At 46.5% G+C, this 12,717-nt stretch overlaps 1 protein-coding gene across 1 annotated transcript; it reads left to right on the forward strand.

Annotated features, from left to right (window-relative positions):
* Positions 1 to 303: 303 nt before the first annotated feature.
* Positions 304 to 2,388, forward strand: LOC115332621 (the record flags this gene model as incomplete). Its single annotated transcript, XM_040222777.1, has 1 exon — positions 304 to 2,388. A coding segment is annotated over exon 1 (2,085 nt), but the record flags the coding sequence as incomplete, so codon positions are not given.
* Positions 2,389 to 12,717: the final 10,329 nt, after the last annotated feature.

The raw sequence follows: 12,717 nt of genomic DNA on the forward strand, positions 1-12,717 counted from the left end.
CTCTTCTACTAAGCATACCTATTTTTCTGAGCTATGTACTATGCCAGTCCAAACTGCGAGCCACTGATCTTCAACCCGGCTTCCTTCTTCGAGGCTGCTTGCTTCATCTCAAGAATGAGTTTGCTCCGTCTAAGGCTTCGCTCGCTCGGTCTGCACCTACGCAAGAACCTCCCTCATCCTGGAGTTGCCTCCGTCCTTGGATTCCACTGTAACAACTGGTCCTCCAGCTACCGCATCATGCAGATATCGAGGAAAGAAATATCCCTAGAGCTCCACCTTCTGGGGAGGGTCCTTCCCAGCCGCATGACGAACTTGTTTGGCGCCGGCTTCCGCTCGCATCCTTCGTACCTGTTCATCGTCGACGCAGCTTCTCGCCTCCTTGAAGCTTCATGGAAAGAAGTGATTGCTGGAGTGACGGCCTCCTGCCGTGAGCTGAACGAGACGAAGTTTGAACCGCCAGTCCTGTTGTGCAAAACTGCTATCTCGTCTGACACCATGGAATTGCTCTCCAAAGGCCCCAAGTTCGCCCCAGACCTTCCTACTAAGAAGGTTGATCAACTCGCCTCAGTTCATCAAGTCGCCGCCGCCATCCCAGAACCACAGAGGCAAGATTTTCTCGGCTCCGCCATCCGTGCCGTGTGCTTCCACCCACCCCCCAAGCCAGGCAAGATCTCTCTACTCGCCGCTGTTGAAGAGCTTCGTCAAGAACACCTAAAGCTGTTAGAATCCGATAAGACGGGTGTGTTTGTTGTGTTAGAGGAGGGAGATTTTGGAGATAAGGTGAAAGCTGCCCTTTCAAAGAATTTTCTCAAACTGAAATCGCGACCGTCTGGGACCCTCAGGTCAAGAGCTAAACAACTCTGCTCGTCTTTGAATCTGTCGTCCCTAAAAACCGCCATTAGTAGCCCAGCGAAGCAGTACTTTTCCGTTTTCTTCTCTGCAAAAACACATAAGATCGGAGTACCCCTCCGAAGTATTGTGTCGGAGAAGGGTTGTTGGCAGAAGCAGCTCGGGCTCTTTCTACAAAAGCATCTGTCCTACATCCACCTCCCTCAACCCTTTAGAGTGTCTAACTCAATAGAACTCATCTCTGTCATCAGTTCCCAACATTTCTTCTCCTTGCCCCACTCTATTTTTTCACTTGACATAGAAGACATGTATTTCAATCTAGATCCTACCGCTTTGCTGGTCTCAATCTCAGACGCCATCTTTGAGCACGGAGCTGTGGATTTTCAGAATTCCTCCGGTGTCTCCGTTGCTGGATTCGTGGACCTGATTCATCTATATCTCCAGTCCACCTTAGTCGAACATGAGAAAGGGATCTACCGCCAAAAAAAGGGAGTTTGCATCGGTTCATGTCTCGCCCCTGTTCTCAGTGAATTATTCCTTTTATTCGTTGACAGAGCTATAAAAGCACAACTGGACATCTCCGCGCCTGGCTGCCATGTTTTCAGATTTGTAGACGATTACCTAATCATTCATCCTGCTAGAACTTCTCCAGATAGCATTACAGCTGTCTTTTCCGCTTGTTCGTCGGGCCTTAGATTAACGAAGGAAGAACCATCGAATGAAGGTCTTCAGTACCTAGATTTGCGGCTTCATGTCAGTGCTACTGGACTCTGCTGGGCCTTTAAACAAAGGTCTTCCAAACCTGTCCTACCGTTTTCTAGCGCCCATTCGAAGTCGGTTAAACACGGTATCATCAAATCGTTGTTTTCGTCATCCTTCACGAAGTCTTGCTGTCATCTTTCAGAAGATAGCTTCAAATTGCAGCACATGAGGCTCGTCAGGGCGGGGTATCCCGTCGACCTTCTCCGATCTGTAATGGAAAGGATGATTCGCGGGCCTGATCGCCAGTCGCCAGCCACAAAAAAGAAAGCCCGATTCGCCGTCATTCCTTACGTACACAATTCAGCCCACCGGATAAAATCCATTGCCTCAAAGTTCGACACGAATGTTGTCTTCTCGCGCCGCATGCGTCTTAAACAACTCTGTCAACAAGTAAACAATAACCGGATTCCGATTGGATGCACTGTCAAGCACGAAAAGAAATTCATTCCATGCAAAGAGAAGAAAGTTTACTCCATCCCCATGAGCTGTGGCCATCAATACATAGGACAGACCGGCAGATGCACCAATCACAGACTCCGCGAACATCACAACGAAGTTTCCAAGGCCTCTCCAGATTCTTATCATCCCATAGTCATACATGCCCGTTCGTGTTTGCGTTGTCATCCCCTCTTTGATGGCACAAAAATCCTTGGGGGGCATGACAGCAGATTCGGCAGGGAAATCATAGAATCATTCGCCATGACCACAGCAAAAAACAACGTGTCAAACCCTTCCCTCCTGCTGAAAAAAACTGAGGTTGAATTTTTAAAATCCGAGATAACCCTACCACCCTGACTTGCACTTCGCGTGTTTTATCTTTCCTTCTCTCCCCTTCTCTCCCCTACTCCTACTGGGTATAGTCGGCTGCTCGCTGTTGATAGTTTACTCGTCTGGTGCTAGTTGAAAGATGTAGTTGTGTTGTCCCTGTTTTAATTGTTTATTCTTTCTTCATCCATGACTCAAACCAACACGCTCTTCTACTAAGCATAAATTTTAGGCACAATGTCTCTGCATTATTAATGCAAGTGTTTCCTTGGGGTTCAGAGTAATATTTGAAGTGATCTAAAAAAAGAAAATTGTTCCCGGCATTGTGCGCCGTAATTGTATTCCAAATCAAAGATTATCTCAGGGTGATGTCAAATAGAAACTGAAGCAAAACTGTATTATACAAACCATTAAGATGAGATCTAAAAAAAAAAAAAAAACCTTGCCGGTAGGAAGTTGGGCCTTTTGGACAAGTACAAAAACTCAGAACCAATTTAGAAAGCTGTGCGGGATGTTGGATGGGCTGCCGCTCTTTCCAACATAGCTTGTGCCCGAAGGACTAACCTGCATGAAGGAAAACTCTACCGGAGACATCGGCGATCTGCCGGACTACTTTGATTGCTTTGATTGCGCGTATATCAACGGCCCCTTCCGTGTTACTTCGGCTCCTCCTGCTTCAACATCTAGAGCGAATTCTTCGCTTTGCCTGGCTGTGCGCCGACGAAGGCCGGAGTTTCCCCCGGAACGGGGGAATATGTACGACACCACTCTTCAAGATAAAGTCCGGACGAAAAACACCTGCGAAGGATGGAATAACGAGTTCCAGAAGCTTATCAGTCGCGTCCATCCATGCATCTGGAGGCTGATTGAATGCATACAGCAAGATCAGACGCTCGTCGTCATGGCATTGACACAACCAAAAAGAGTTGGGCCCCCAGCGAAGCGGGTGCGAAAAGCCATCTGTACCTGCACGACCGTCTAAAAATATTTGCGAGGGGTTCCAGGTACACCGAGATCTACAAGACTGAAGGGGGCAATAGGCGACTGCATTCGCTTCTAACCAATCGGTGAACTTGTTTTCACTTTAATCAACAAACCAGGTGCCTGTAAGATCTAGTTTATCATTGCATATTAAGGCCCTGTCACACTGGGGCAACATGATGGCAGAAGCAACAGAAAACGTTGTCCGACAGTCGGGCAACTTTTTGCTTGCTCCCCGTGTTGTCCGACAAACATGCCACATCGCGGCAACAGCAGCACAACATGGGCGGCAACGAAAACGTCGCCTCAGTATGACAGCTTTTGGCAACAAATACAGCTGCAACCTGTGTTGGACAACGTGTGCTTTTCTGATCGCTGGCTGAGCGAATTTTGGACCGGCAACACGACACTACACATAGCTTCAATGGCATAGCTAGTTCCCTATCAATGACGTCTTATTCTGATAATGGCTTGGAAAACGTTATTTTACAATAATTAAGGCTGGCCTGCAGCTAAAGCAAATTCATTAATGTTTTTACTAGCGATTGTCAAAATGGTCATAGCTACGGCCGCGCACGTTCAGACTGGCGTTGAAATTGGAACTGCAGAGAGACCAGGGGGGGCTATGTTCGATAAATGTTACGTTTCTCCTAAAAAGAACTGGTTAGAGGCTCAAACGACGAAAGTTCCCTCTTTCGTCATTCGAGCCTCTAGCAAATCAAACGCGATATCGTTACTTCTGTCACTTCCGTTTCTTTTTGGAGAACCGAAACATTTGTCGAACATAGCCCCCCAGCTCACATTACTGCTAGTGAAATAAAATGGCATGCCTACTCACCCGCTGGTGAAGTATAATAAAAATAATCCAGGGAAGGGCAAAGGTTAAAAAATCTAAGCATTAAAACGACCACTCTGATCATGACTGTTGGTGCCTGGAACATGGGAACAGCGGCTACCAGACACCTGATTTGTTTAAAAAATATCCAGGACGTTTTGGGGAAAGAAGCGATCACATAGCACTAGCAGGCAGTAGGCAAATAGACAGCGTTGAAAAATAGTTACCCCTCCGATTGTTATGAAGGCCGATCGTGTCGGTGTCACAGGTTCCAAGCACTGTCAGTCCAGCTCAATACCACGCTACAAAATACGTTTAGGGGTACTGCCGGTGCTAACTCAATTTCACAGTAAAAATAGGAATTGCACGAAAGAAAGAACCGGGCAGACACACTTCATCCTGGGGCGTAAATCCCGAACATATATCAACGATCTCTTTTTCCTCGGCTAGGGCTATTCGTTTTGTCACCGAATGAAGAACATTTTGATAAAGTGAAAGGTGGGTAATACTCCCCGTGTCAAGTTTTCTAATCACAGTCACTGGTTGATATCGTCCCGTGGTAATTTCCGGACCTTCGAACGCACTATAGCACTTTGAAGAGTCACATTTCCAACGATGCCGCGCCGCATACGAACGAAGGTAAATAATCAATATGGCGTAGTGTTCCCCGTGTTGCCCCCGCCGTCAGCGCAGTGTAACAGGGTGGTCGGACAACAAACACGGTTACTGGGTAAACGACGCGTCTAAAGCTAGTTGCTCGCTTGCCCGCGGCGGAAACGGGAAGCGCTTTAAGCCTGATTCACATGGTGCGATTTTCTCCTGCGAAATCGGTGAAGCGATGAACCGCACATGCGAAATTTCGCGTTTCCTTTCACATTGATTGAGAACATATGCGATTTTTCGCACTTGCGAAGCACATGGTTGGAACCCTTGAATTCGTTTGGCGATACTAATTTCGATATTTAATAAAATTATAAAATTTTCAGATTTATTTATTAGCTTCTGGTAAAAAGTACGCCGTATACTTATATTTAGGGCCGATTCAGACGTTTGCATCGACTGCATTCGCATCAACGAAAACGACGAAAACAACGAGTACGACGAACGCGACAAGGACACCGGGAGAGTCACAGCTCATAACTGCTTGAGCAAGCTAGTTGTTGCGTTGCTTGGCATGTCGCGCAAGGCGAACAGTTGTCCCGGTGGCTTCGTCACGTGGACGATGTTCCATATTGAAAGATGGCAAATAGCAGCGCGTCTTGACTTTCATAGAGCATAATGGCCGCTGATGACGACGAGTTCAGACTGCTCTGTAAAAAGGAATACCTACTTCTGCGGAAAAGAAACTCCTGCTCCTAGACGGCAGCCCGCGGTGATGGCGGGTCAGGCCGTCCTGGCAAAACAGAGCCAAAGAATCGGAGTTTTACTCATTGGTAAGTCGACTTGTGCTTTTCTGCGAGCAGGTTTCTGGAATACTTTTTCTCTGCAGACCCTTTTTATGCTGCACAGCGACCCGGAGCAGTTTCGAAGATTTTACCGGATAATGCGGAACCCCTTTGAAAGACTCCACACTCGCCTGGAAACAAAGCTTACGAAGCAATATGTCGTCAGAGAGCCCATTTCGTCGCGGGTGCGGCTTGCTATCACTTTGAGGTAAAATGGTATTCTCTTTAAACTTCACTGTTTGGAGTGAATACGAGGTGCAATTAAACTGGTTTATATGGCGAACTCATTACTAGATTCTCGGCTTCCAGACATTGATGTACACAGCAATGTTTTGTTTTTATTCAGGTACCTGTCATCGGCAACGTCAATGCAGGATCTTGCACTGCAATTCAAGGTTGGAGTGTCAACCAGGGGCATCCATCGTGCATGAGAGATGTCCGCATATATGAAAGGTGCTTCACCCAAAACACATGAAGGTAAGCAAAGAAATCTGATTTCGTTTTTTGTAACTTGCGGAAAAGAGGACGGTTTCACATGGAGCGATTTTAGTTGCGATTTCGCAGTTGCGACGGCGCTGTTGCGGCAAACAGGCAGGTTCAATGCGATTATGAAATAATCGGAGCTGCGTCAATTGTCAAACATCTTTCTAGACGTCACCAGCGCCGCTGCAACGGTACGAAAAGACAGCCAATAAAAACGCGCCTCATCCAAAACCAACCGTATCCTTAGTGTCGCATGCATGCTGTGAAAGAGTCGCTGGCGTCTCGTAATGAAAAAAAAAAACACTTGAAAATAGAGGTGGTATTCCGGTCGTGTGGTATTCACTGGGGGCCATAGCTTGCGCCGGTTGCTGTTGAGAGCACGTGCTGTTAGTGAATTTGCACAACGCTTCTGCAACGTATATTTCACACCGTCAAGATTGTTTATCTTTGCCAGCAGTACGTAGCAGTTCTTTTTGAGCTCTAGCTGCGAACAATGCGCGCCAATACGGCGTCCACTAAATACGGCCTTTAAAGATGTAGATCATGACGAACAACAAGACTCACAGTGGTGGTCTTGGGAAATTGATGAATTCAAGTTTCCCCCCTCCCCCCTGCCCCGGTGTACTCTTTCTACACACTACCAAACCACGTAATCATCCAGAATTCTAAATCAGGGGGTGTTGCAATTATTCGGGGGGGGGGGGGGGGCTGTTGGGAGGGGGTGGCCTTAGGTCTAGATGCATTGGTCAAGAAATTCTGAGGGGTGTCGCCCCCAACCTGGAGATAAATAAGGGGGTGTTAGAAGGGGCTGGCTTTAGGTTTATATACATTGCTTAAGACATCCTGGGGGGGGGGGGGGGGGGGTGTCATAGCCCACCTGGAGATAATTATGGGAGTCGGGTGTACAAATCACTGCAGCTAACTCGTCCTTTGCAGCTGCTCCTAACTATTCGCAGCCGAAATATCTAAATGAATCATGTTGAAAGCTGTACTGTCAAAAATGGTTTCTCAAAAAGTTTACACAACAGAGAGCCATTGATTTATGATTCTAGGGACGAACTTGGGAAGAGAGGGCTGCAGACCTGAGGATGTTGAGGGCCCCAATGCTATTACTGCGCCACCTTCGAAAGACGGGGTCACACATTACGCATCCTACGAATACAGTTTGCAGACAAATAGTAATTTGAGGCACCGCAGCATCCCTGCTTTTTTATGTCGCACGGCAAGCAATGAAAGAAGCAGCCTGTCACGTGACTTATGAAACAGATGCGTCAGTGAGTCGCGTTCGATCGATGTCTGCAGACTGTTTTTTGTCTTTTGTATAAGCAGTCTGACACCGGCCTGACTTGGGCATAATATGATAGCTTACAAAAGTAAGGGGTGTGTGCCTGGAGCTGGGCTAGTTGGCTAAACATGCTTCTGAAAGTTTCCAGCTGAACGTAGAAAAAAAGGAGCGAGGGTGAAAAAAAAGACACACAGCTTTTCAGATCCAGTTACAAAATTATTCGCAATTGTTAAGCGTCAACAAGTATTTCTCATATTTGACGATGCATTTATTACCAGTATTAGTATAGGTAAAGATTACATGAACGGCTTTTAAATAACAACGTAAAACCATGTGTGAACTTCGTGCTGTACTTCTAGCTCCCATCAAGAATCACAGACCAAGGGAAATTGCCAAGGGCTTTGAGACAGGGCGGCATTTTCCTCATTGTGTGGGGAACGTTGACGGAGAACACGGACATATCGAAGCCCTTGCCGATTCTTGAAGCCTGTACTATAACTACAAGGTGCTGTTTATGGGTCTACAAATTTCCTTTAACACATATCATGTTTTGGAAGAGCGCATGAAGTGACGTAACATTCGGCTTTTCGGGGTAACCTACTCTGTAGTGCTGATAGCCGTCGTGGACAGCAAGTCGAGTTTTATGGCCAGAGACGCTGGAGCGTATGGCCACCAAAGTGATGGTGGCGTCTTCAAGGCATCAAGGACAGGACAGTGCCTCAGTCAAGCTGCCTTGAATTGTCCACCACCAAATCTGCTGCCATCTTCCCATGTTATCGCCGCGTCCGTCTTCGTTGGAGACGAGGCATTTCAACTGAGGTCGGACTTTCTGAGGCGCTGTCCTGGTTGATACCTCAGCGATTATCTAAAAATATTCAACTGTCGACTGTGTAGAGCGAGGTAACCTTTAGAATTGTTGCACTTGCATTATAATAACAAAAATCACAGTGTTGTCTTTGTCCCATTTCCAGAAGGTGCGTCCAGAACGCATTCGAAATTTTGGCTACTACATTTTGCATCTTCCGCAGGCCAATCGACCTCCTCCCAGACCACGCCACTGGAGTCGTCCGCGCTGCTTGTGTACTGCACAACTACCTACAAGACGACAAGTTGCACATGCTAAATGCCAATGCTGATTGAAGTCGACCACTTCGGCAACATCGTTGATGGCCAGTGGCGCAAGGAGGTCTCTCAACAGACAAACGCGTTGGTCCACCTGCCGAGGCTGAGATCGCGGCACGTCGACCAATCTGTCCGAAAATGCAACATAGTGGTTACCGCAGTGAGAGACCTGTACCGCAGGTGCTTGGTAAAGGAAGCTGCAGTGTCATGGCAAAGGAACCGCGCTGGACTGAAATCCTAAGTAGTGTCAGCGGTATGGTGACAAATCACGAAGTTTTCAAGTTTTTGTGTGTGAGGATCGTCTGACCTATTTCCGGTGGAACAGGGAGCTGAGGCCACCATTACAACAATATTCTGCCGCTGCGAGTTCGCTACTTTTGAACGGGCGCTCTGGTGAGAGACGGCTTCCGTGTGGGGCCCACTAGGACTTTGAACAGAGAAAGTGAAACATTTGTATTGTACCAAGACCGGTGCTACTGGAGGGGGATGAAATTAGGGACTCTCCCTGTTCATGTACGCTATTAATGTGCTTAACTAGGGGTGGACGTAATTTATACTCTGCCGCCCGTGGAGGAGTGACACAGTCCTCTGAGATCCTTGGTTGGATAAGTGGGACGAGTGTTTTCAGTGCACGTTCTGCAAGATCCTGAGCTGAGGCGCAGTCCTTAAAGGGAAGCCGGAACACTTCTTAAAAAAAAATGAGATAGAGCTTCATTCTAGCGTAGTTTTATCTCGTGGATATGAATATCGCGTTCGTTTTCCCCGAAGATGTAACTTAACGCGAGAAAACACGAAAAACACCCGACCCGTCGTGGCGTCATAAGAGGGCCTTTCGGCCGCAAAGCTCGTGTCACTCGAGGGCCGCGCATGCAATCCCTAGCTTGCCAGGTGTATTCCCCCGTACTGGCACAAGTGTTGACATCTTTTTATGCCCTTCTTAAAAAAAATAAAAATAGCAAGAGTACGCGTGCATAGGTGTGGTGGACGCTGCTGGAAGGAAGATTCCGAGAACTCCTTTTATGGCGACACGCTTTTGGAAGAAGGGCCTTCGGTGGTACTCTGAAAATGATTTTCTGCAACCTCCATGCCCCAATTTATAAAAGAAATAATTTCGATATTCGAGATCCTGGAGGTGAAATGAAGCCGACTTAAGTGTGTTTCCTCAAATACAAAACCGCTTCAGCTTCCTTTTAACTTGGTGTGTGAGAGTTATTTGAGTAGTCTCCGGAAGTATGTGCATTTAGGTGGTTCAGGTAAATCTGCAACGTGCTGGAGGTAGTGTAGTGTTGAGAGGGAGTGTGTTTGTACACGCCGAAGAAGCGTAGCATCTGCCCTCTCTGCAGTGTGGAGTGGGCTGTAGGGGGCTATGTGGTTACGACGAAACTATAACAGAAGGCATGGCGAGTTTCCTTCTCGTCGTGCCTTGCGTTGTAGCTTCCGGGTCACGTAGGGGTCGATTTCGTCTGGCCATTGACAAGGGGTACTCGGATCGTCGGTGGCGTGCGTAGATGAGTGGGCGGCCTTGCAACACCGGCGCACAATGCAAATATTTGCCTTTTGGCACCGGTGCACCCCATGACTCCAGCAACGTGTTATGTTCCTCTTTATTCATATTTGATGTCCTGCCAAAAAGGTGAGCCTGTACTTGATTTTTTTTTCTTTTGTAATTGCATCTTTTCTGTCTTTTGTTAGTTGTTATCTTTCAACATTTAAAGCCAGCAATAAAAAATTGATTTCTGAATCACCCCTGCATCATGTCATCTCTCTAGTTCGTTTCCACCCCGGACCTGTTGCCTGCAAATCAGTCAATTTTTTTTTGTATAAAAAGGTTGTGGTCTTTTCCTCTTTTACGGACAAACTGGCGGACACTTTTTGTGGCAGGCATAGCCCAAAGTAGATCGACAAAGTACTGGCTGATTGCCCACAGGGTAAGGTGCTATTTTACTGTTTTCGTTGGACCTAAGCTGCCCAATCGGGTCTTTACCAAACACAGAATTCGTTTTATTGGCCGACTTTCATGAAATGAACGACACGCTCGACGTGCAAAACACATTCTGTACTTCCTCAGTGTAGGTCAGCATGAACAAGCTAACGTAAATATTAAGCTTTTTTTTTAATTCAAAACAATATTAGCGATTGCGAACATGACAAAAACACTGAAGATAAAAGAAACGACATAAATAAAAAAACCACAGGTTTTCAGATGCAAAAAAAAAAAGCCAAAACAATCATGTTGGTGAAATAATCGCAAACTATGCACAAAACCAAATTGTCACGAGATTTCTGTGACAAATGTCACGCGTGGCACTTGTGACATTTGCGTAGGGGACTCATTGAATAGTAGAAAGACCCTTTCTTGAAATCTGTTTGGGGATCTGACACGAAGGTCTGTCCAGAAACAGAGAATCGCTGATCGGCACTTTGTAATTAAAGCCATTTTACACGCGTGTCGCTCGTGTAGCACGCGTCCAGCGCGTTTACATATCAATTAGTTATTTTCACTATACGTAAAAATGTGAAGCTCGATTTTTATCAAATGGCTTTAATAACAAGGTTCTGTTCAGCGTTTCTCAGTTTCTAGACAGACCTTCGCGTCATCTGCAAACAGATTTGAAGAAAGGATCTTTCTTCTATGCCACGAGTCCCTTACGCAAAGTGATCGAACAGAAGCGTCAATTGTTATCGCCTGCAATTTTACAAAGGAAGCAACCACGACCCTCTCGTGGTACGCAAACGCCAGTTCGTTTTAATGCCGTACTGAAGCTTACATCCCCCGGCGAAAAATATTCATATGGAAGAAGCACATCCGCCGCCCCACCCCCGCAGCGAATTTTGAAGACGACGACGTAGGTGACGCATTCTTCGTATTTTTGATTCCCACGTTGCTATGACCACCGTGACGTCTTTCACGAGCCGCGTTTGATTGGCTGTCCGTCCCCTTCGCAAGGGCGGCCGTTCGCAAGGAAAGTTTGGCAAAATACGGAGTTGCGAATTAGTCGAATTCGCACCGCAACTGCGTTGTGCCGCAAGAACGGCGTCGCAATTGCGAAATCGCAGGCAAATTCGCACCATGTGAATCAGGCATTAGTGAGGGTCTCCCGATTCTCCTGCTCAGCGAGCACGCCGGAACTGCTCGCGATCATGGCTCACGAAATGTCATTTCCGAATGCAAACCACACTCTTCACTGTCCCGACGTAGTGCTGCAGTCGCTATAGAATTTGTTTTATTAGAAAGTTTTAGTATTACGTAGACAAGCAAACGCAAGCGCTGTGCATTTTCGTTCGAGTTGCGTGCTCCACGTTGCGCATGCGCGTCATCGCTATGCGCCGATCCGAGACCGCAATTTTGAGCTCTGCGCACGCGCAGTGTGGAACACGCAAAGCTAAAGCAAACACAATGCTTGCGTTCGCTCGTATACGCAATATTAAAAATCACTACTGTTTCAACGGCTTCCAACGCAAACGTAACGTGCTGCAGCGAGCAGACATGCAAGCATGTAGGCGTTCCTTCGAATTGGAAAGGCTGAGATTGGCAAAACGAAGGCGCGTAAAACTAAACGTAACTATAAATGTTAGTGATGGGCCGAAATTTCGCCGAATCAAAAATTTGGTGCCGAATCTATAGGGATTCGGGAAAGCCGAATTTTCGCCGCACTTTTCTAAAGATTCGGGAAAGATTCGGAGAAGATTCAGCAAAACTACATTGTTACTACTCCTAAAAGTTAAATGTTTTTTCGGGAAAGAAAAAATATAGTTTTAATATATATTGACGCATTCATTAATAAATAAAGTAATATTCTGCAAAATAATTGTATCGGCGTCATTTTTGTATGCTTACCGGTAGTATTAAAGTGAATGTTTGCAGAAATGGCATGACAACGGAACTGGGTAGTATAGCGGGCGCAGTCAGCGCAGTCACTATACGCGAGTTTCGGTTTTGAGATAAAAAGGCGGTAACACTGTGTTCTAGATTTACTCTGCGAGTCACCGCTTCGTGCGCGAAAATGAATGCAACGGCTGTTGAACCTCCACCAGAAGAGATATCAATATTATTGTAAATATGCATGTTCTTCGATTTGAGTCACTTGACGCCAGCTTTGCATAAAAGTGTGCGTCCCATATTCGCAGGGTCCCGTTTTTAACTTTTAAAATGCCGATTTCTGCTGTTGGGACACACACACAGAAATGTC

Source organism: Ixodes scapularis, unplaced genomic scaffold (assembly GCF_016920785.2).
Source record: "Ixodes scapularis isolate PalLabHiFi unplaced genomic scaffold, ASM1692078v2 PGA_scaffold1__304_contigs__length_218370807, whole genome shotgun sequence".
NCBI classification, from domain to species: Eukaryota; Metazoa; Arthropoda; class Arachnida; order Ixodida; family Ixodidae; genus Ixodes; species Ixodes scapularis.